This window comes from Plecotus auritus, assembly GCF_963455305.1.
Source record: "Plecotus auritus genome assembly, chromosome: 2".
Classification (NCBI taxonomy): Eukaryota; Metazoa; Chordata; class Mammalia; order Chiroptera; family Vespertilionidae; genus Plecotus; species Plecotus auritus.
Window position 1 is genome coordinate 198,490,674 of NC_137771.1, and position 26,280 is coordinate 198,516,953.

Below are 26,280 nucleotides of genomic sequence, written 5' to 3' on the forward strand. Positions count from 1 at the left end.
TAGACCACATGACCCTTCCTTCCTTCCCATTTATTCTGTATTTTTATTTAAGAATCAGATGGCAAAGAACATTTTTAAGTATTTCACATGTACCAGAGCTTTAGAGGTATAAGTCAATAAATGGTTTTCTTCGAGATTCAGATTTTTTTTATAATTCCTACATATATCCTGTTCTAAACCAGTTCTCACCTTGAGTCTCAGACTCAAAATAGTGGCTGCTTCTTTCTTTCCTTCTCTTTCCCCAAGAATAAGTAATTTTAGCAAAGATAATTTTAAAATAAAATTCTCCATGATGGAGATGGAAAGAAAAACACTTTAAAATTATTCATACCAAAGGTTATTTCTCTAGTATAGCTGTTATATTGCTTTATTTTTTTCTATAAAAATTAGTGGGTTTATCTCACCTTCCGTTTTGTCAACCCCTCCTTCCAAGGGATGTCAGTTTTCATAGCTACTTGACCCTTTTCTGGTACACAACATTCTCTAGTCCTTCTAAGAAGTTCTTTAACTCCTTCACAAAAATTTAATAGAATGAGCCTACAAACAAAATTAATGATTAAAAAAGAGTCTCCATCTCCTCCTCTTCTCATATTAACCAAGATAAAATATTCTTCTTCATATCCTTCTGGGTCAGTCTTTTAGAATGTAAATTTTTGTAGTTTGTACCATTACTATGTGTGATACTTTACAAATGTTTGATTGATTGGTCTTGAAGTATATACGGAGACAGCAAGTTGAAGGCATGGAGTTTGAAACAAGGAAGTCTAGTGTGTACTGCTGGCATATTGCCTCCACAAAGGAGGTTAAATTAATAAGAGTTGATTAGCATAGAAAATTCTGGAGTCACATTACTCTGAAGTGAAAGGTGACATGGATTTCTGTGCAAATAAGGAAAAGAGCAACCCCCAATAGAGTGAAACTTATGAACTTGTTAATGAGAAAAATGTTAAGTTGTAAATATAATTATGGGTATCAGAGAATCAGCATCTCAGTTGAAAGGGGGAGAAAAGGTTATGTATAATTATTTGATAAATTTAAATACCTGATATATATAAATCTCTATATTTTGAGATCACTTTTATGTGACTCAAAATTACTTTGGAAACATAATTTCCCTCTTAGGTATACCCATTTTGCAAACTATCTTAATGGTGGTAGAGCATTTGAAAAAATCATTTCTTTGTTATTTTATATATACATAGAGAAAAAAATTCCCTGATTTTTAGCCTTCAAATTAGTTATCCTTTTGAAATAGGGACACTGACCTTGATGAACAAACTAATGAGTCCACCATCTGTTGAAAAACAGTATATGTGCTAACCTCTTAGTCCCACAACTCATTAAAGTTATATCAAGAGTATGGTATTTGTTTACAGAAGAAGTGCCCACAACTATTTTTTTCCCTTCAAAAATAAGTATTTTTATAACAATTCCACTTTCTTGCATAATTCTGTAGCTAAGTAACAATTTGTCTTCTGGAATCATGCACACAGCCCTTGCTCAAATATTCAATAAAGTGAACAAGAAAGCACATGCCCAGAACATAATGATTTTATTTGACTTGCTTGCATGAAATTCAGCCTCCTTTCCCTCATTTCCTAAAGTTCCATTTTGATCATTACTTGGCTTTTGGTCTGTCCTTTACAACCATGTCTCCTAGGAAGTTTTGTCTCTCTGACAAGGGATCTTTAGTTATTTTCTATTAGAAGGTGACTGTTCTTTCCCACACTTGTACCATCCCCTCTCAAAGTAGCTCAACTAGGAAGAAGCTTGGATATGAATTCACAGTTCTGATTTGTTTAACATTAAAGGCTATTGTATACTATGATGATGTAAATGCCTTTGTAGTTTCATTAGGAGCTTAGAACAAGCAGGGTTGTGCCTATATCCTGAGTCACAGCTCCGAAGCAGATAAAATGCATAAATCTGTTTTTAACAGGGTCTGATTTCCTAGTACTTGACCAGATGACTCACAACTCACACATACACTAGCCATTATTAGGAAAAGAGATACTATGATTTGGCCTGTAAATTTTCATTGCCATGAGCAAGAAGAACATGAGAATGAGACTTCTATCAACATCTTGATATCATCTCCTGGCACAGGTGAGCTCTCCTGTGGCCCATGTTTCTCCAAACATTCTAAACCAAGTATGAGGGTGCTTTATGAATACCGTCAACAGAATTGCCCATGTTTTGAGAGGACCTCAGTGCCTTAAATTCTCTCAAAGAGAGTCATTATACATAGTGAGTACTGCAGGTTAAAAAAAAATAAAAGATTTCCAGGGTCCATAGTCACTTTACAATTTCTTACAGGTCCAAAAATACACAGCGTGATGAGTTTACATCTACTGGGGAAGTTTGTTTTTTCCGCGTGCTATCCACGCACTGAAACTGACCAGCCCGTTATAAATTATGGACAAGTGGTGAGATTCCCACTGCACATTTGTCTGCTTCCTCTGACGTCTACCAAGAGAAAATTTGGATTCTCCAATCTGAACTTGAGAACATGAAAGCCCAGTTGTTTTTGGCTGCTGAAACTTTTCCTTTTGAGCCAGCTGCACCTTTTATGGATATTTTCTTGAACCCTTTTTCGTAGTCCTGTAATTACAGTGGATGTTGCCAAGGAACCTTAGCAGCAACTTCCAACCACGTGTTGCCTGGAACTAAGCCAACCTGACTAGTCAGGGAGCAGCTCCCTGCCTCCGCCTTGCTTTGACAAGGTGAAGTTCCCCTCCTTCAACCCAAGGGAGCTTGCCTTGCCTTCTCAGTAAAAGTGCTATCAGCTTTTTGTAACTTGGTAATATTTTATTAACATAAAACATCCTGATATCTAGAAGTAATTCTTCCTGAGCAATATGACAGAATCCAGTGTGAGGGAATCATTTCTTTCTCTACGACAAGTGTGCTTAAAATTTACCATAACCAAAAGAAATAATTAAAACTTTACTAATTTCATATTTTAGTTCTTCATTTTGAATAACTGTAGTGGTTATGGATTCCAAACACAATGCTATTTGAAACCACTTCATACACACTTAATTGTGTGTTTAGCTGGCAACGTTTAAAATTAGGGCAAAAAAGAGAAGTGATATTCACAATATACATTCTGTGGCTTGCAGAAAATTAAAATCAATAGCTTGACCATGGGTGTATGTTTCATAGGTAGCATTTGAAGACATAGGGAATCCAGAAATCAGTCCACATACTGGCAAGATTAGGAAAAGAAAATAGAAGGAATCTGCCTTGGGAGCAACTAGAGAGAAAAGAGTGGTGATGGCCAAGTTGGGGGAAAAAATGAAACTGAGGCCAAATCATTTTATTCTTAAACCTATAAAAAGTACATTACAAATAATTACAAGCTTAAAAATTAAGTAGCTGACTGAACATTTTAATATGCTCCTTGGGACTTTTGATTGTGTGTTCTCCTATAAACATTTTCAATGTTAAAATTCCTAGCAGATCAATATAAGGTGTTTGGTCTAGGGACTATTCTTTTTTTTATTACATAACAATGAGCCAACTGGCATTTTATCCTTTAAGCAAATCATTGTTTTCATTCCAGAATAACAATTTGTTTAATTTGATTGATCCTATGCAGATCCTAGAACTTACTTGATATATCACTTTCATATGTTGCTATTTCTGTACATTGATTTATAATAATCAGTTCATATTTTATTCTTTATTTCTTTTTCTTTATCTATTTCTTGTCTCTTTTCAGGGAGATAATTTTAATAGAAAAGGCAAAGTCAGAAAACAAATTGCACAAAAAAGTTTATGTTTTCAACCATTCCAATAAAAATTCCTGCCCTAACTGGTTTGGCTCAGTGGATAGAGTGTCGGCCTGTGGACTGAAGGGTCCCGGGTTTGATTCTGGTCAAGGGCATGTACCTTGGTTGCGGGCACATCCCCAGTGGGGGGTGAAAAAATATATTTTTAAAAACATTCCCATTAGATTTGTTATGAATTAGAAGCTTGAATTAACATTTGCTCTTTAGCATTCCAAGTGATGACCCACCCTATCGGTGTCTCTTCCATAACTTACAACTAAAGCGGGGCACACACTTACGGAGATGACAGCGGTTTCCATGGTAGCCGGGCAGACAGGTACATCTCCCCGTGACTGGGTGACAGTCCTCTTTCTCGGCCGAACACTGACATACCTGTTTACAGTCCTTCCCATATGTGCCTGGTGGACAAACTAAGAGGAAGAGGAAACGTAAACCCAATGAATTAAATTTGTCTGTGTAAATATAGCTCTAAAAGTGAAAGCAGGGGAAAATTTATTAAATAAGACCGTTGCCTACAGAAGCGTGCTGCCTTTTGGGATTTAGGTTTCATTAAATTTACTTGGGGATTACTTCACTGTTTTATTTTGTTTTGTGCAGTCAATTTGTGACCAACTGTCAAGGGCCGGCTGCAATTTTCTTGTCACTGAAGAAAATCATAGGGTGATGTCAGGTAAAATCAACTAAAATAATAGTATAATTCATGAGGGACCACATATCTGGATGAAGATATTTTTTCTGCTGCAGCCGGTTTTAAATTCTCAAGGTTGTTTCTCTCTGCACATTAGCGTGGACTGTATTTGTGTCACTTGTCAGCGACTCTGCTGGGTTGTGCTGTTTCTTTTTACAGGCCAAGTAGTAAAAGCTTTCGCTCCAACTTCTAAATAATACCTTGCCATTTTGTTAAGAAAATAAAATGGCTTTCTGGGTGTTTTTCAGGTTACAAAACAGAGTCAAGTAGACATTTTGAGTTTCACAGTTGTGTCTAAAGACAATTCAAACAAATTGGTAAAAAAACAAAACAAAACACAAAAAACATTTGACAGGCTGGTTATTATATATCCTGCAGACCTAAAATTGAATAATAATTTCTAGATCAAGCTCTTTACTTATCACCTAGGGTGGTTGGCATCATGGAAGGCCTCCCATTGGAGAAGTTATTGACTCCTTGTTCACTGCATCCACGCTCTTTGTTGACTGTTCCTGGGTGCCTGTGTTCTTAGCATCCACTGTCCTTAAGGACATTTCATCTTCCAGTTTTCTTTAAGTAAAAAATGGCAGTTTTCTTTAAGTAAATTCTAATTTTGAGGGCCATCGGTTGCTTGCTTAGTATTAAAAACAAAGGTTAAGGAAACACAGGGGGATAAGTAAAAAAGGAGGGTCTGATTTTCCCTTTCTGACTGGGAGATGTGCAAATACAAGAGCATTCGCTGGAGCCGGACTCGGCTTCTGAACAGCTATTTATGTATGTAGTCTGTGGTTGAGCGAGCCTTGCTTTTATCTGAGAATCACTGCTTGCTCAAATCCATACCAATGAAGCATTTATCCTGCACTTGCCAGGTATGCCGAACAGCACATCAAGCTTCAGCGCCTGGAAGGTTTACAAACTTTTTTGTTAATAAGAGGTTAAGTCAGAATAACAGACCAGGGCATTTCAGAGGTGACTGTGTGATAGTCTCCCTTCCCTCACCTCATTGTCACTAAACACGTGAAGTCATCATTTACATTCCATTGGGATGTGATGAAAAGAGTTCCCTAACGGGAGGTTTCTAACATGAAAGGCTGGCAAACAATCCAAAAAATTAAAATATGTTTTGTTAGAGGCCTCTGATAACTTTAGAAACCAAGAGCTACAGTTATTACAAATTCTTCTCATAGGTTCCTTCCCATCACTGGGAAGACTGGATTTCTTTGTTTTTTTGTTTTTATGTATGGTTTTTTGCTTTTTTTGTTTTTGTTTTTGTTTGTTTGTTTTTGCCACAGGGTTAAATGAGCACAGAGTGTGGTCCTGACACAGCAAATATGACCGCAAAACCTGTGTTCCGTGGAGGTTAATAATATTAAGAGGTCAAAGTGGCTGTGCTGAACACTACGGGGTTTATTTTATAAGTTCCAGTACCCCAATTTATTTAGTATTCCCATCTTGAGGTCCGGGGCCCATTGGCACAAGGCTTTGAGGAAAGGGACATTTGAACTGTTCTGCTTTGAGAAGGGCCATCAAGAATGCTGTGCTGGTCTGTAGGTATCCATGAAAAGTCATGTGGTCTAGCGGAAATGGCATGCACTTAGGCCATGGACCTTATCTCTGGCTTTAAACAAGCTGTTTAAGCTCCAAGGCCCTTGCTTTCTTTTTTTGTATAATGGGATTAATAAAATCTATCTCAAAAATTATTATGAAGAATAGCCTAATGGACATAGTGACATATAAGAATCTCATAGTGCCTCAATAAAATTCATTTCCTTTCCATTGACACATTTAAAATCAGAATCAACATTTAACAAAGGTGACATGTATGAGCTAACATCATAAAAACATTCAGAATGATTATGAAAAAAGTTATCTAATATTTAAAGGCCATCTTTATATGTATCTGCAATCAGGAAAAAATGTTTCTAAAACAACAGCAACAACAGCAAAACCCATTGCAATCACATGGTGAAGTTTCTGAACCATATATAAATAAAATTTATTCATATTCTCATTAATTGTTCAATGTTTTGAGGCTTCATAAAACCATTCACAAATGTTAATCACTTCTCCATCCCAAGAAGATTTCAGGCATATCTTTAGCTTGAGGAATCAAAATTTCAGAAGATACAAATAATGTACTGATGACTTTCTAAGCTCTTAAAGTCAGTTCTCAAATAGATGTTTAAAGATTACTAAATAAGTTTACAAGTTATATTGCAAAACAATATAATAAAAATAAAAGCAAGAAAAAGCATCCTGAATGTTATCCAACAGGAATTTGAGGGGACTATTATAGTATTTCTTAGATAACATGTGTCACAAAAAACATCCATCAATTGTCACTTGGCTGAATAATAATGACACTGATTAAGACTTCAGAGGAAAACAGTTACTGCAACGCCTGCCTCATCACCTCTGAAAGAGAGGGAAGTGTGTTAGTTTATTGCTCATGCTTCTAGAAACTAGATAGACTTCATTATGAGGCACAATTTACAAAATTAGTAGAATTCTGCAATGTTTTCATTCAGCCAAGAAATACTTCTTGGATACCTATTATGTGCTGGGTTCACAACAGTGAGCAACACCAAATATGATTCTTGTACCCATCAAATTTATAATAGTACAGAGATAAACACAACAAAATAGTCATTGAAATAAATAAATAATTTAAAAATGTTGTAAGTGTGCAGGGTGCTAGGAGAGAGAATAACATCAGGGGTCCCAATTTAGACTGGCAGGCATTGGATTGCGGGGGGTGGGGGGTGCGTTCCACATGTTCTCTTGGGGACATCACTATTTAAATGAGATATGAAACACTAGGGAGAGAGGGAAGTGGAAGCGGATGGGAAAATGGTAGGGAAGAGGAAAAATTTCCAGAGGGAAAGACCCATGTACTACTAAGATTCCTAAATAGTATGTTGGCAATGGTATGCATGTACTTTAGACAATAGCAGGCATACATTGTTTAAAAAGTTTCTGCTTCAGTTTCCTATGGGTGCTGTACAGCTGACCACAAATTAATGGCTAAAACAATACAAAGTTATTTTGTTACAGTTCTGGAAGTCATAAGTAAAAAATCAGGGTATTGGCAAGTCTGTGTTACTTCTGGAAACTTGAGGGGAGGATCTACTTCCTTGCCTTTCCCAGCTTCTATAAGCAACCTGCACTGAGTGGCCAGATTATTATGCGTTCAGAGGTGACCTCTGAACGCATAATAATCTGGTCACGTGCACGAAATTTGTGCACGGGGGTGTGTGTCCCTCAGCCCAGCCTGCACCCTCTCCAATCTGGGATCCCTCAAGGGATGACCGACTGCCCGTTTAGGATCGGGCCTAAATGGGCAATTGGACATCCTTCTCACAATCCAGGACTGCTGGCTCACAACTGCTCGCCTGCCTGCCTTCCTGATTGCCCCTAACTGTTTCTGCCTGCCAGCCTGATCACCCCCTAACCCAGGGGTGGGCAAACTTTTTGACTCGAGGGCCACAATGGGTTCTTAAACTGGACCGGAGGGCCGGAACAAAAGCATGGATGGAGTGTTTGTGTGAACTAATATAAATTCAAAGTAAAGGAGCGGAGGGGAGAGCAAGAGAACCAGATAGAACAGCTGGATCCGGCCCGCAGGCCGTAGTTTGCCCACGGCTGCCCTAACCACTCCCCTGCTAGCCTGATTGATGCCTAACTGCTCCCCTGCCAGCCTGTTTGCCCCTAACTGCCCTCCCCTGCAGGCTTGATCGCCCCAACTGCCCTCCCTTGCAGGCCTGCTTCCTCCCAACTGCCCTCCTCTGCTGGCCTGATTACCCACAACTGCCCTCCCTTGCAGGCCTGGTCCCTCCCAACTGCCCTCCCCTGCTGGCCATCTTGTGTCCACATGGGGGAAGTCATCTTTGACCACATGGGGGCAGCCATCTTGTGTGTTGGAGTGATGGTCAATCTGCATATTACTCTTTTATTAGATAGAATAGAGGCCTGGTGCACAGGTGGGGGCCAGCTGGTTTGCCCTGAAGGGTGTCCTGGATCAGGGTGGGGGTTCCCTTGGGGCATGGGGCAGCCTGGGCGAGGGGCCTGTAGTGGTTTGCAGGCTGGCCACACCCCCTGGTGACCCAAGTGGAAGCCCTGGTATCTGGGATTTATTTATCTTCTATAATTGAAACTTTGTAGCCTTGAGTGGAGGCCTGGGCCTGCCAGGGTGTGCGGAAAGCTTGGCTTTCTCCATTGCCAGGGAAACCCAAGCCTCCTGCTCATTCTGTGACCGCAGTCATCTTAGTTGGGTTAATTTTCATACTTGCTCCTGATTGGCTGGTGGGCGTGGCTTGTGGGTGTAGTGGAGTGATGGTTAATTTGTATATTACTCTTTTATTAGATAGGATATATATATAATAGGCCAGGTAGATGAATTTGTGCATGGGTGGGGTCTAGCCAGCCTGGCCAGGGGGAGGGAACATGGGTGGTTAGTCAGCCTGCCTGCTGGTTGAACTCCTGGTTGAGGGGATAATTTGCATATTAGCCTTTTATTATAAAGGATATACACTGAGTGGACAGATTATTCTGCAATAATCTGGCCACTCAGTGTATTTTTCTTGGCTTGTGGCCCCTTCCGCTATCTTCCAGGCAGCAGTTAGCTACTTCTTTCTTCTCTGATTGTGTGTTTACCTCTTATAAGAACCTTTGTAATTACATTAGGTCCACCCAGTAATCCAGGAAAATCTCCCAATCTCAAAATCCTTAATTAAATCACTTCTCCAAAGTTCCTTTTGCCATATGAGACAACCCCAAGAACCCCAAGTCCTTCTCAGTGTGATTAAAACCTTTCCTTTGAGTCCATTAATACTAAAGATTATTTTAAAAAATAATTAGTAATTTTTTTTTGACAAATAAAATATTGACAGATTCCAGGAATTACAATATGGACATCTTTGAGGATCCATTATTCCACCTACCATACTTTCTGTATTCCCAAATGTTTCAAATGGCTTCTGATTTATACCTTAGAGACCATCCTATGTAATAAAACCCTAATATGCAAATTGACCAAATGGTGGAATGACTGGTCGCTATGACATGCACTGACCACCAGGGGGCAGACACTCAATGCAGGAGCTGCCCCCTGGTGGTTAGTGCGCTCCAACTGGGGGAGTACCGCTCAGCCAGAAGCCGGGATCACAGCTGGCAAGTGCAGTGGTGGTGGCAGGAGCCTCTTCCACCTCTGAGGCAGTGCTAAGGAACCCTTGGGGGATGTCCAACTGCTGGCTTAGGCCTGCTCCCTAAGCCGGCAGTTGGACATCCCCCGTGGGGTCCCGGACAGCAAAAAGGTGCAGGCCAGGCTGAGGGATGCCCTCCACCTCCCCTCCCCATGCATGAATGTCGTGCACCAGGCCTCTAATGTTATCATATAGGGTCAAGTTCTTAACACTAGCCTCATGCACAATGCTTTATAGAAATCAATAAAATATCACATTTAAAAAACTATATGATATTAAAAATATATGGAAAAACTATCACCAATTCTTTTTTTAAATAATCTCATTTAGCACTAATGGACTCAAAGGATAGGTTTTGATCACACTGAGAAGGACTTGGGATTCTTGGGAGAAGGCCAGGACCCAGCAAGAACCTGGGAAGCAGTTTGAGTACACAAATATATCTACAGGGAGACTTAGGAAGAACAGACTTCTCAACGGCTAAAACGCAGAGAAATGAAGGACTAGTCACAGATCACAGTAGAAGTTCCTAGATTATGAATTGCTTGCTCTTCTTAGAGTTTTACCTTTAAAATAACTTTATTTTTTTAAACAAAACTTTAGGGACTCCGTATAAAACAGTGAAAAACTCCTCTAAGCAGGTGTTACTGTGCACATAATAAGGTAAGTAGATATTGAACGACTTGCCCAAATGCTATGGCTAATAAGTGGCAAAACCAGTGTCCTCAGGATGAGCTCTGAGCTTTCCCCCCACTCTCTCAGGGCTGCTTCTTTGGGAGTGAGAGAGACATTAATATTATGTAACAAAGGAATTACAAAGCTGGACAAGAGACAAAGTTGTGGCTTAACTTACTAGATAGGAAAATCAGCCTGGAAAGTTTTCTACTGAAAATTTCTCGTTCACTTTGTTTACTAATTAGCCATCCAGGCCACTGGAAGAACTGGTCAAATCAGTTTGAAGTAATTTAGCTGATACCCCTTCTTAGTTGAAATTATTCTGGCAAGCAAATGACCACAAAACCTCTGTGTGTGTCTTGCGTGTAGATCTAAGCTGCCACTCCATACTCATAGTACATTTTATTCTTTACATTAACAAGGGAATGTACTAAAAATGAGAGTAAATTAACAGGTACTATTTTTTGATTTAGGTAAAACTTAAATGACTTTGACCATGAAGCTATAACCTGAATGCAGATAAATCTCTAAAAGATTTTGGAAGGCAAACATTGTATTTTTGACTTGTTGGCTTTCCAGGTACTTGACTGACTTTTATCAAAATCAAAGAATTAACGTGATCTCACTCATTTGTGGAATATAATGAACAACATAAACTGATGAACAAAGATAGAGCCAGAAGACATAGAAGCATTGAACACACCTTCCAACCAAAGAGAGAGGCGGCGGGGTGGGGTCGGAGGAGGGAGATAAGAGATTAACCAAAGGACTTGTATGCAGGCATATGAGCATAGCCAATGGACATAGACATGCCGGGGGTGGAAGCAACAGGGGAGAGGTCAATGGGGGAAAAAGGAGACCTATGTAATACTTTAAACAGTACAGAATTTAAAATTTAAAAAAATCAAGGAGTCATCTTGGCTTAGATTAAAGCTGAGACAAAGTTAATTAGAGAGATAAGCACCAACAACCTGTGCCCCTCACTATAGTTTTACTATAGGGTAAAGTTTCTAATAGTACTGGTAGTTTTTGCTTCTAAGAAGTAAGAATTATCTTCTTTAAGATCACTTTTGAAAAGTGATTCATAGCTTCACTTTTCCCACTAAGATTTAAAGATAAATGAGATACCAATTAGAAATTTTAATGGATTTGTTTTTATTTAATTGTCTTTATCCACTGTCTTATCTTTTGTGAGCAATGTAACTGGTTGGCAAATATTTTATGACCTATACCATTCAAATGATACATACAAGATAATGCAATGAATTGACTTTTCTTTTGAAATCCATGACTGTCTTAGCATTTGACAGGACATAGAGTCACTTCCTTGGCTTCCTGTGGGAAGACCCAGTTCTGGAAAGAAGATACATTGTGGCTGGGCAGGCGTGGCTCAGTGGTTGAGCATCGACTTATGAACCTGGATGTCACCATTCGATTCCTGGAAAGGGCATATGCCCCGTTTGCAGGCTTGACCCCCAGTGTGGGGCATGCAGGAGGCAGCCTATCAATGATTCTCTCTCATCATTGGTGTTTCTATCCCCCCCCCCTCCCTTCCTCTCTGAAATAAATAAAAACATATTTATATAAAAAAAGAAGATACATTGTGCGATCCTAGAATCCCAGTCTCTCCACTGTGACAGTTACAAACTTGAAGGCCATCTACAACAGCACAGTGTGCCCGACATGCTAAATAAGTATAACAGAAAAGTGTTTTAGATTGCCACAACAAATACTTAGCATCCCACCAGTTAAAAAAACAACACAACACACCAATAACCTATAGCTTTCAAGATGGGGAGAGAGGTATAGTCAAATTTCATCTAATACTTTGCTTCTCACAAATTGGGATTGACCTTCGGTAGTTTATGACAGCATATTATGCTCAGGTCTTTATCAAAGGCCCAGTGATAGATCAGCTGTCATCCACCCGCTCCTCAGAATGTCTTTGTATTAAACTAATGGTCCAGCAGAGCAGCCAGCCTGACAGGCAGGTTATTTATTTGCAATCTGGTAAAAGAACTGACAACTTCATTGTTTTAATTGTTCATTTTTCATGAGTTGATGCATTAGCTCACCCAGATCTTTGTGCCCCGGTCAGAGAATAAATATAGGGGAGTCAGGGCATCAGAATGACTGGGTCCATCCTGAAGTTCAAGAAGCTGTGCATGGCTTTGGTGCTGGCTATGATTACCAGCATCCCACAAACATTTGGGAATTTTTTTTTTTTTGTATTATCTTTGTTCTGCATCTCTTTCCTCTCTTTCAGGAAGACCTATGATGTCAGCTACTGATCTGATTGTTTCTTGAAACAATGTTCCTGGTTCTCACAGGCTATTAAAGGAGAAAAACTGGAGTGGGCCTTGAGTCTGCATGTCTCAGTCAGGGTGGGGGCCTGTCAGAGACCTGAGATATACAGATATCATCAGGAACAGACAGAGCTCAGGTTAGAGCCTCTCAGAATCACCAGCAAGTATATATATATATATATATATATATATATATATATATATATATATATATATAATAGATTTCAGAGAGAAAGGGAGAGAGAGATCGAAACATCAATGATGAGAGAGAATCATTGATTGGCTGCCTCCAGCACGATCAGGGATCAAGCCTGCAACCTGAGCATGTGTTCTGATCGGGAATCAAACCATGACCTCCTGGTTCATAGGTTGATAATCACCACTGAGCCACCATGGCTGGCACCAGCAAGTTTGTTTTTTGCCAAAGTACTCATGGCCTGGCCTCACCTTGAGAGATTTGATTCTAATTCAGCGAAGTTTTGGTGAGGTCAAAATAAAACCTTATGATGAATTCCTTGTGGAGAACCATTCATCTAGAGCAGCCTTGGGCAAACTACGGCCCGCGGGCCGGATCCGGCTGTTCTATCCGGTTCTCTTGCTCTCCCCTCCACTCCTTTACTTTGAATTTATATTAGTTCACACAAACACTCCATCCATGCTTTTGTTCTGGCCCTCCGGTCCAGTTTAAGAACCCATTGTGGCCCTCGAGCCTGATCTAGAGTCTAGTGGGCAGACTTTTTGACTCGAGGGCCACAATGGGTTCTTAAACTGGACCGGAGGGCCAGAACAAAAGCATGGATGGAGTGTTTGTGTGAACTAATATAAATTCAAAGTAAAGGAGCGGAGGGGAGAGCAAGAGAACCGGATAGAACAGCCGGATCCGGCCCGAGGGCCGTAGTTTGCCTAAGGCTGGTCTAGAACAACCTCAATTTAGAGATAAGATATCCAATAGATTGAATCAATTGTCCAAGGTCATAGCTAATCAGTAGCAGAGTTCAGATTAGAACCCAGGGTCTTGACCCCTTTTCATTTCTCATATCAGATTTCATGCCTCACTTGCTATTGAGAAGAGGATCTCCCAGTGGCTTTTGCACATGCCAGGGTGTCAGCGCACAATACTGAAATGATCATTTGCACTCAAGGCTCATTTCAAATGATGGACCTCAGACAGCAGAAGACATCTCCACATTCCCATTATAAACATGAAGGGGTTTCCTGTTCAGCTAATGGTACTAAATTATATTATTAACTTTCCCTTCACATTAAAATTGAGAGCATCTCTGGGACAGAGGCTATGTTTTATTATTTTCAACATGCCTGACACCTCACATGGAACCCAGAACATACAAGGTGCTCAATAAATATTGGATGAAGGAAACAAGAAAAGCTTCTCCTAGCCCAAGATCCATAACTGTGTGAAAGGCTGATCTTACACAAAAACAGAACACTGGCTCCCTGTATGATACACTTATGCATTCATTTGCTTATTAAACAATCATTCAACATTTATAATTATTCACAGGGTCCTAGGCTTGACACTGGTGACTAGTTTATGTTTTCAAGAACCTAACAAACTGATTCAGGAAGACACCGGAAACACTAATTCAGAACAATCTGACAAATGCCACTAATAGAGACATGTAAAAAAAGTCTAAGGCATCTTAAAGAAGAATAAAGCGTGTAAGGAGGGAATCAGGGTATCCTCAGAGAGGTGACATAAAACTGGGCCTAGAAGAGGACTAGACATTTTTCAGTCAGAAGGGAAAGAACGAATGAAGAAGTCTTTTATTGAAAGTGACAGACACAGTTGCTTCATGGCTAGACGACAGGGTTTAGGAACAAGTATGATGTTGAAAAGATGTGTTGCTCCTTAAAAGTGAAGTGTTTTTAATATCACACTGAAGTCTTAATCTTGTGGGTTGCCATAGAAACATCATGATCAGACTGATGACAGGTTACATATTGGATTGGAGGCTGGGAGCCCAGTTGGGAGTCATTGCAGGCATTCAAGCAAAAGACAACATGAACCCAAACTGGAGATCTGAAAAGGAATGGAGATAAGGGATTGTACCGAGATTTTTTTTTTTTGAGATGGAATACAGTACTGAATGAAAGATTGTATTAGAGATCAGAGGAAAAGCTCTCTGTTCCTAAATATTTCTTTGTTTTTTTGCTTGTTTTTGCCATATGGCATCTCTCTCCCAAATGGCCTAAGATGTTCACATTCCAGCTACAAATGGGTTGAAAATATTAAGATACTGATTTCAAAAGACCACAGCAAATAAGCAAATCTGAATCAGCACGTAGCCACTCTTACATTTTTAATAACCAGCCTTTTCAGTTTACCATGGCCATCAGAGCACTGGCAGGAGAGGTCACCCTGACAGCGCGTGACATTGTAAGAGCTACAGAATGTGGGCACTCTGGGGACTCAGGATCAGAAAGCAGCATGAGCATGTGGGTCAGAAAAGATCAATGATCTTAAGACAATGGAGCTGGGACAGGTCCCGAAAGCAAGTTCTACTTGTTTCTCTCTTTTAGGCTTGATTTTCAGGCAGATACTCATATACAGCACCAATCCCTAAGAAAACATTTGGAGTATTTCAGGAAAAGTGGTGATATTCCTTTTTGGACAGCTTATATATCAGGGGTGGGGAACCTTTTTTTCTGCCAAGGACCATTTGGATATTTATAACATCATTCGCAGGCCATACAAAATTATCAACTTAAAAATTAGCCTGCAATATTTGGTCAAATATTTAATCAACTCACCCCTAATGCCTTGGCAGGCCCAGACCAAATGATTTCTCGGGCATTATATGGCTTGCGGGCCTGACGTTCCCCACCCCTGTTACTAGTTTATACCTTTGTCAGCATGGTAACCCCCTGGGGCATTGATGATGGCTGATGCTCCTTCTGTAGAACTTGGTGGTTGCCACCCTCCAGCTGTTTAATAAATATATGGCAACAATATTTCTTCTTTATCAGTTCTCCAGATAAAAGCCTAACAATAAATCAAAATCCTAGAACTTTAACACCTCAATTTAATGTTGATGGATTACATTAATGCCCACAGAAGAAATCCATCCATTCTGAAAACCAATGGTTACTTTATTCATGCCTGATTTTCAATCTTCTCTTATGTTTTGTTCAGCTACTAAAAGGTGAAAATAAGTAGCATATTTAAAACTGTGGTTAGGAGATTCTAACCTCCAGTAGATATTCAGAATGCAGGAACTCAAGTGAGGATAGGGTGGAGAAGTTTGAAGAAATAAGAGAAGGTAAGGCTGACCAGAGAGTGGGTATAAGAAATTAATGTCTTGGAGACCCGAGGAAAAGATCATGATTTAACAGCTGACATTTCTGAGTACCTATTGTGTACCAGACCTGTTCTAAGCCCTCTTACCTGTATTATCTTATTTGATAACTGAAACAAACCTGTGAGTAAACAATTACTATTCTTTTCATTATACAGAGGAAGCTAAGGAAACTAATGTTAAGTCATTTGCCAAAAGTGTTCGCAGCCAGAGTCAGCACTGATGATTCAGAGTCATTTTCTTAGACATTACATTGTACTTCTTCCCAGGAGTTACTGCACAAACAGGGGGGTATGAACATACCCTATTGATTTATGGGCTCTTACTGAAAGACCTATAACTCATTTCCTTATCTCATTTCACAGAATCAGGATAGTACAGTGAGATCTGGACTTAGCATTGGGAGTTAGTGATTCTTACCCCTGTTACTCTGGGAAAGCCACCTCCTCCCTGAGAGTGAAATGGATTTTGCCATTTCCATAGCTCTATTTAGTTTTAAACCTCAAATAATTTTTATTATGAAAATGATCCATAAAATACTTCCATCAACGGAAATCTGGAACATTTTAGTTCAATATGAGTGCATAGTAAGTTGGTTACACTATATTCAAAACCATGGTTATTCATATGTAAGATTATATCCTATAATGTTTTTGTTGATTTATGAAACAATTAAATATTGAGTTTGAAATATCTTGTTACCAATCACTGTTTTCTTCCAGATCCACAGAATTTATAGGATGGGAGTAGAATGCAGAAAGAAGGCCACCCATTTCCAATCCGCTAGGTTGCTGGATGGCACTAATCATACAGGATGCAGGAACTCTACTTTGGAATGATAATGCAAGTTATCAGTATTATCCATGTAGAGCTCACAGTTTGGATGATGAACAATATGGTGAGTAGACAAAGAGGGAGGTACCAGGTAGAGAGGGTGTTTACACAGAAGACAAGAAACTCTGAAATCCAAAATACTCCAGTGTTTATGTTTCTGCTCAAGTGTGATACTAGTCCTTTAAATGTGTATCCAATATAATGTTTATAGAATCTAGAAACAGAATAGTTAATAGCAGTTAATGCTTTCATTTCACATTTCAGGCAATTGCATTTTTACTATTATCCTAGAGCAGTGGTCGGCAAACTCATTAGTCACAGAGCCAGATATCAGCAGTACAACGATTGAAATTTCTTTTGAGAGCCAAATTTTTTAAACTTAAACTTCTTCTAATGCCACTTCTTCAAAATAGACTCACCCAGGCTGTGGTATTTTGTGGAAGAGCCACACTCAAGGGGCCAAAGAGCTACATGTGGCTCGCGAGCCGCAGTTTGCCGACCACTGTCCAAGAGTGTTAATTTTGGATACCCATTTAAAATGAATTCTTAATGAAAATTTTCTTCATATCAATATTAAGGTTAATGAAAGCCAACAAAGGATTTTTATATATACTAATGAAACGTCTGTATCAGTGATCAGCTCAAACCCTAACGACAAACAGGTATCTATTTGGCCATCTTGAATATTATTTGCCCTTTATCACTATAGAAAAAGAAAGCATCAAAAATAGACACAAAAGAAGCAGTTAATGTTACTTTGTGTGATGCAATAAAATCACTTAATATCGTAAAGTAGATTCTTTGTCAGTTCAAATCATAAAATCATTGTATTTAAGTCATAGTTTGTGAAAACAAATACCTTTTCTTAACACCAATATTTTAAAGACAGATATGAATAGTCACTCATAGACACCACTAAGGCTTCCATTCACTTAATCTGCAAATATTAATTCAATGCTTACTATGTAGCAGGCACCGACTTTATTTAGGAAAACTCAAAGTTGGCCAGATCTCAGATGATTTTTTATTTATTTATTTGAAAGTCACCACTTTGTCTGAATTTAAGACTAAGAACAAGATGCTTGAAGAAAACTGGTCTCTTTTAGGAATTGTTCATCTCAACTTCATCTATTTTAACTGCGAATGCTCCATAACAAACTCCAATTCAGTTAGTAATAAAATATTGCAACTCTACCTGAAGCTCTCTCCCTTCCTAATGGCAGTTTACTTGGTCCAAAGTAAAGGAATGAAATGAATGACTTCATTTTATCACTCTCTCTTTCCATATTGTTCTGAATAAGTCACTGTTGTTTTTTTCTCTTAATAATTTAAAAGCATTTTCATTTGTGCCCTGGGAATGACTAGAAGAGCTTTTAATATTATTAAGTCTAGATCAAATCAATCCAGTCTAAATATGGCACAGGACTAATGCTTCTTTAACCACTCCTCCTTCTTACCAATTATTCACAACTATATTGGTGGCCTTGTTAGAAAATTCGTGACATCTATGATCAGAGGTGCCAGAGGCAGGCCACTTTCATACATTTTGCTGACAACCTTTGAACCACGCTGCCAAGTCAAAGCTTACCATGGTCTTAAAACCCAAATGGTGATTCATTGTGTGCAAACAGGGAGACAGATTACCATTGTTAACTTGACCTTAGCCTCTAACTCTGAGTCAAAATGCTTGAAGACATGGGCATCTTAACTAGGGCAAGATATAAATCAAATTACCTTCAACACCACAAAGAAATGAATGGTTGGCATCATACGAACTGTAAAGTGCAGTGGATTTTCCTTGGAAGATGAAGTTGAGACTGAGGACAAAAGACCCCATTACTTAATTGAGTTTAATCAAATATGGAGGAACGAACTTTGCCACAGTTTCAACTAGTCTGATGAATAAATGGAGGCATTCTGAGAGCTTACTAACTGCACAGTTGTGGGGAGTGAAATTTTTCTAAGATTATGAGCGAGACAATAAAAGGGGAACTTTCCAGTGACATGGATAATGTTGTCTTAATTTTCTTGCTGTGACCATATCAGATTAGGGGATTATGTTGCTTTAAGGGACTTACTTGGAGGGTTTAGAGCAAGATAAGAGTAAAAGGGAGGGAGTAAAAATGCTGCTACTAGGAGATAATGGGACAGGATTTGTTCCAGAAAAGACAAACAATTTTGGTAAGTGAAGAAGGTGTAGTGAGGTTAGGCAAGAGCTAGGGCCAGGCCAAACATGATCACCAAGCAAGAATTTTATGAGCATGATAAATCTCATCATGTACGGGATACACTGCAATTTTATTAAATGTTGGTTGAACTGAATTGAGGCAGTGTGGATCCACAATTGAGGAAAAGAAAAACTTGGAAGTTTAAATAATAACAGATCATTGTTATTTTTGGTATATGACACCAACTCTTTTCTCCAGTGAGTTTTAACTAGAAACTTAGAGGTGAAAACCAAAATGCATATATCATTTTTTAAAATGCTCATAAAATCTAGTTTCTAAAAACAAACTAACTTAAAATTAAACGTTGAAAAATGTCTAGTATTGATAAGAGATGACACAGATCCTAATATTCTAGAAGATTGTACTCATTACTTACTTCCTGCATCAGATCTGAGAGGGGGAGAACTTTGAATCAGTCCAGAAATGTGTAATAGTATTGCTCTTGGTATCTCCATAAAAGTAATGATTTTGCAAGAGAAAATTTTTTTTGAAAATTGTTCTAGAAAAAGTCAAATTTGTTTTAAAACAGCAAATAAGCTCTTCAGGGGGTCCTTCCCAGAATGCTCTGTAATTCGGTGTTTCCAACAAAAGATGATACATCCCAGAAACACTAGAGACTTTTTTCTTTTAGTAGTTTGCCAAAGTGTAGGCACTTGTGAAATCCGAAGGCTTTAAACATTGGCACAAGCTAGTTTTTTAGAAACATGAACATTCCTTTGGGTCTCTGGAGAATGCAACTTAATACGAAGTGGCATTCATGTGCACCTGAGGATGCTAACAGTATATGCATTCACTTTAGGATACTGGCAGGATGCACACACACCTATGGATACTAATGCATTCATGCATCTCTAACTGTGACTTTATTCACCCGCTGTCAAAAGTGTTTATTGAAACATGAAAAATACAATGAATCACCTGGTTATTTTGTCTACACGAACTGGTCTAGTTTTTCCCCTTTTTATTGAGCTGATCAGTGGAGTTTGTGTTATGAAATTGAAGTTATATCTTCTTCAAGGACTGGGAATCTATAGCTTCTTTCCCAGAATTTTATTTATTTTAAACTGAAGAAATCTATTGGACTTAAAAGTACAAGTGTGACACCTCCCCCAAATCTGTACAAGGCAGGGGTAGAATTGCTCTGTTCACCTCCATTGTCATTGTTGGCTTCAACCCAGCCAGGGAGATATCAGATGCCCCTGAGACGGACTGACAGCAGAACACACGGTGACAATTCAACCCCAAAAGTGTACCTGGACAAACTGATAATGGAAAATAACAAGTCAACTCTTCCTTCCTTCCCTTCCTTTTAATTATAGCAATAACAAGTCAACTCTTCCTCCCCCTCACTTCCTCCCTCCCTCCCTCCCTCCCCTCTTCTTCCCTCCCCCCTCCCTCCATTCCTCCCTCCCTCCCTTCCTTCCTTCCTTCTTTTTTTTCTTCCTTCCTTCCTTTTAATTATAGTTCCTATTTCTGTGCACTAATCCAGTGCCTGGTAAATGAACCAACTCTTATTTCTAGGCTTCTGGACATAAACTTTTCAAACACTGGGAATTTTCAATATCTTTTAAATAGTTTCCCCAGTTGTATTAAAAGCATTTGGCCCTCTGTCAACTTAACATGGAGCATACTGGGTATCTTACATAGAGAATGAAGAATTCGATGCACAATATTTGTTATAGAGAATACACTACAATTTTAAAATATTCAGTCCAGAGGTTATTTTACCCAACTGATAAGAAATTACTGCATAGCTGGAGCATTATAATCCAAAATCACATTTTCAATAAAGAAAGTTACAATGCACTGCAGAAATAAATTCCATTTTATCTACACAAATCTCTGTCCTTTCTGATTTGTATAAATGTATTTTTATTAAATTATTTTTTATAATAATATTCATACTCAGGAATGCATCCCATATACATAACTCATTTTTCACAAACAAAAAACATATTCATGTACGTAACTCACTCATTTTCCTTATTCATATGTATTTTCCTTTCTAGCAAGGCCATATTTTTCAAGTTCATAAATTGGCAGCTAGTAATAACAATTCTGCCTCATTTCATCTTCTTTATTTCAAATATATTAGTTAATAACGAAAATGGAACTTACATAGAACAACCTAAAAATGTAGAGACCTCAAAGTAAAAAATTATTGAGACACTTTAAAGTCACACTGATTCTTATCTGGTTGGAGTAGAGGCAGGAAGGAGGAGGCTGTTTCCTCAATTAGCACCAGGGAGAGTCCAACAAAATTCCCCTAACCAGGAAGGCTGGAGTGTGGGTTTTAAAACTTCTATTCTAAAGCTTGAAGCATGGTGACCGAAACCAAAAGAAAACAAATGAGAGAAAGAGAGAGTCCGGGCGGGGGCGGGGGGGGGGGGGGGGAAGAGAGAGAGAGAGAGAGAATCACTAAACTGAAAGAAATCATGCTATTCTAGTACATGTTGTGGTTGATTACCATTCTATTTTTCTACATCTGGAATTTCACATTTACACAGAGCCAGAGAGGATCCATAGCAGTAGGCACAGCAATCACCTAGGAAACATTCTATGAGTATACATCTCCTGTTCACTATTCCCTGAATTATTACCTTAAGAGAAGCTCTCCTTCGAGTTTTTGAATGTTTTCTATTTATATGCACTGCCCACACCCTGGGAGAATATTCAACTACACCCACACCCTGGGAGAATCTTCAACTAATACTGAAGGTCAGAATATCTCCCTTCCTGTGTGGATGACTGGGACAAAGTTACACACAGCTATGGGGAGGGGAGAAGGAGGAAAGAGGTCTCAGATGGGGGCAATGCAATGAGAGGAGTAGACAAGCTTTGCCTGCTTTGTCATTTTCCAAGGTAGGTTTGTCCCTTGGTGGGATTTGGGGGTCATGTGGGATATATATGGCTGTCACCAAAGGAACTGGTTTTCTGCCAGAGGAAAATGGACAAACTAGCTAACTTTTGTTGTAATTATTTTCAATCTGCTACTTGAGTGTATATTTAACCTAGTAATAAAAATATTTTGTTAGAAAAAAATACTTGACATTTCAATTCTGGGCATTTTGTTCTTTGCTAAAAACTAAGAGGAAAGGGTGGGTGTTGCAGTTTAGAATGGAGAGAAAAAAAGAGGCAAATTGTGATAGGCGGTCTGGTCTGTATGGAGAAAGAGAGAAACAGGCTTAGAAGTTGAAACAAGATTCTGATTCCCCCCTGAAGTCCTTTAAACTCAGATCATAATTGTGATGAAGTAAAAAGAAGAAGTTCAAAGACTCATTCTCATCTGTATGTTAGAAATAATATCTACCTTACCCCTTTTGCAGAATGTTTATAATAATTTTTTGAAATGATATAAAAGTATTGTGGAAAACATTAACTATTTAGCACTGGTTTTATTGTCACTAGTTTATGGAAGCCATGTCAGTTTACCCAATGATTTTTTTTTCTGGAACTATTAAAAACTGACCATCCTGCTTCCATCTTCCAATAAAATATGTAAAGCAAATTTTCACAAGTTTTATCTTTCGATTTGAAATTTACTTCATTAGTTGAAGTGATCATAGACCTAGAAATTTTTAAAACAACTGCCAAGATATTATTTTTCCTTTAACAGATTAGCAACTCTTACAAGGTTTGACATAACCACTGCCTTCCAGGGCCAGGGCTAAAAGGCACTTTCACACGTAATGGCACTAGAACCCAGGGGCAGGCTTTTTTTTTTTTTTTTTTTTTTTTTTCAGTATCTAATAAAGTTCAAAAAACAAGCTCTGCAATTACGCAACTAAAGAACTTACAGAGAAACACTCATATATGTGAAAAGAACTAAATGCAAGCATTTTCACCAAAGCATTTTTTAAATAGCAAAATACTGAAAACAATCTAAATATCCATTGATAGGGAGTTTATCAAACAAACCATTTTAGGAGCACACAATAAAATATTCTAAAGCCATATGGAAGCAAAGGTAGATCTGTGCGAATTGATAGGAAGAGATGCCTACAATATATAGTTCAGTGAGTAAACAAATAGACAAGACATAAAATTAATGTTTGATGCAATTACATTTGTGTAAAAAAAAAACGGAGGAGTGGGATGGGAGAGAAAAACTGGCAAGGAAGCTTATTTTATACACTTTTGCATCCATTATTTAAAAAATTTACTTATCACCTATTTTGATATATATTTGAAGGAAAAATAACCACGTTATAACATTTACCTCCCTCTGACCTCCACCACCACCCCGCCCTTTTTTTTTTTTGAGCTCTGGTCCTGAAGCACAAGGAAGAAGGGAAGCATGGCCCTCTAGTGGAGAATTTTAGTAATGCACTTCTCTTAACGTCCCACAGCTCATTTATCGGTAGCGTCAACTAGAATTTTATATCAGGTAATATCACAAACTATATAAAATCCTATAGCCTTGAATTTAATTCTTACTTTAAAAATCTTGAAAAATCCTAATAAAATCTGAATTTATCCTGCATTTTCTGTGTGTAACACGACAATACCCACACACTCAGAGGCATTGCACAGGAAAGGGCTGAGCACATGAGAGGGTGTCTGCTAGCACGGATGCTTCCATTACAGGAAAGACTGACTTATCCCAACTCCAAAAGCTTGTTGTTAATTAAAAGCTCAGTCGTTGCTTATACCAATCTCTAAACGAGGATCTAACTAGGCAGCTGTCACCTCAACCCTGAATCATTGTATGGGAATAATGAAGGTGCTTATTTTCCTAGGTTAATCTAAAACATTTCTAACAAGAGAAACTATTTCAGAACTATATATGGCCATGTCAACTGCCAAATTCCCTGGGTCCCGCTGAAGGCATGCAGAGCTTCCTGTCAACTTGCTCTCTGAAGCAGAACAGTCTCCCACCCGACCACTGGGCTTGCTCCATGTTGAGTATTGGCTACCTTGGAAATGCACCGTCTCTCAGTGCAAAACTCCCCAAAGGGCAATTCAAATCACATTTAGAATTTCCTATTTACATTGCAACGGCCATGGCAGACGTTTGAATGTCACAGTACAAATCTGGGACCAAATGCCGGGGGTGTTCAGCGGATTTGGTTTCAGAATTCACTTCACATGAGCATGTTTTCATGGAGCGAAAGGGGGAGGGGTGCCAAGGCATAAGTCCATGTTATGAACTCTGGTCTTAACTCTTTAGCATCTTGAACAAGTACACGAGCGTCTTGGCCCTTGCAAAGGAAGAATTTACCAGGCTACTTTAACTAGGGACCCTGTCTTGAAACGCTCATGTAAACATGTTATCAAGCAAGAAGAGGCCACTACTATTTCCAGGTTTATTTCCTGTGTGAGAAAGGGGAATTTCATTAGAGCAGCCCAGCATTTGGAGGCATTTTTCCTCAAGAGGCAATTTTTTTTTTTCTAGACAAGCAATACAAGTTGCTAATTATTTTTCTTTCTCAAGTGGTGTCCATCCAGAGGGAAAATGTATTAGGGCATTACTTCTACTTTTTTTAAAAGTATATGAATTTACTGGGGTACATTTTTCAGAGTAAATAATCTGATATCATTTATAACAAACTGTTTTGTGTATTTAAAAAATATGTATATTTTTATTGATTTCAGAGATGAAGAGAGATAGAGAGAGAGAGGGAAACATCAATGATGAGAGAGAATCATTGATTGGCTGCCTCTTGTACACACCCCACTGGGGATCAAGCCCACACCCAGCCATGTGCCCTGACCAGGAATCCAACCATGACCTCCTGGTTCATAGGTCGATGCTCAACCACTGAGCCACCACAGCCTGGCTGTTTTGTATATTTTTGTTATTGTTACTATACAAAACAATCATCAAGGAGAGAATGTTATTCCAAGTGGACCTAGTCACACACCTGCATAGCATTTTAATCTCCAGATTCCAAGTCCATCCAACTGAAATGAACTTGAAAGAGCTCCCGCAGACAGGGCTGCAAGGCAAAGCTGGCAGCGAACAGTACTGTTTCATGTCACTATTTAATGACTGGGTAGTTGAATTCACATCCACCGAGGTTCCCTATTTCAGACATGAACATTTATTTCTAGTAAATGATGATATGCATGGCAATTTATTATAAGCTAACATGGAAATAATTTATTCTGACCTGTCTGTTTTGAAGTTTGTTTAAAAATACAGTGTACCTGAAGGCAATGTGTATTATCATACACTTCTAGGATCTGAAAAAATATACTCTTATTATTTGGCCTTTGCATGGTTATGGAAAAAATAACATAAGCATCCCTTGGCTAAGGCTGCCTTTGAACAATACTGAATTGGAGACATACATTGCTGCCTTCATTTGCAAACTGATAGGACCCATTTGGGGCTGGAACTAATTGTGTTACCGTCACATGAAGTACAAGAATTCACAAATATTCTATCAGGTAGAAGAAAATCAGGCATTGTTTGTTATTCTCAATCCACTGGGGATAACAGATTTAATATTTCTGGCAAAATGTTAAATCTGTTAGAACAATCTGAGCTAGTCAATTACACTGGATTTTGATAATACATTAGCATATCAGATCAGCATATTAGATGGAAGCTTATACTTTCCTAAAGAACCAGGATACATCTTTTTAGAGACCCAGAGGTCATAAATTTTGTTTCATTTCAAGTACCAGAACAAATAACATAAAAAGCTGAATATTCAGAAATGATCTAAATTATAATTATTATTATTTCTTTAAGAAACCTTAATGTGGGTGTATGCATTATTTAGTGTCATCTTATTTTAATACTCTTGGCATTTTGTTAAGAGAAATACTATAACCCTTACCTCACAGTGGGCACCACAGTATAATAATAAAAAAAAATAATAAAGGGCTTAGAGTTGGATAGATTTGGCTTCTATCCAGCTCTGCAAAATGAAGATGACAATACACACCAGACATTGTGCTGCCCGGTATGAGAGATACCTTTTCCACCACAGTTGGCCCAGAGCTTGCAGAACAATCAGTAGCTTTACTCCTGAGTGACAGATGGGTTTGTTAAGGGACAGAGGCCAAAGGAACAGCCCAGAGATGCCAGAAGAAAAAGTGTGAAAGTTACTGTTAGAACTCAGGCTGCTTACACAAGGGCTACACTTAGTTGTTCATTCAAGCACAAGGAGTCATCCATTTCAACGTTTTCCAGTCTTAGTTGACCTATAATTACATTGTTCCCACAGGAAGAAAAGCTTTAGCCAGATTTCCCATGATGTAGAGACTATACCATGTAAGCATTTGA

The 26,280-nt window shown here is 38.6% G+C and overlaps 1 protein-coding gene across 1 annotated transcript in view; it reads right to left on the reverse strand.

The window, feature by feature from the left end:
- Positions 1-26,280, reverse strand: part of LOC308241306 (uncharacterized protein) — a gene marked incomplete at both ends in the record, with an annotated part of 219,349 nt that overhangs the window by 17,905 nt on the left and 175,164 nt on the right. The window contains one exon of the mRNA XM_080654708.1: positions 4,073-4,204. Coding sequence (XP_080510834.1) covers positions 4,073-4,204 — 132 coding nt within the window. The remainder of the gene's footprint in view (positions 1-4,072; positions 4,205-26,280) is intronic.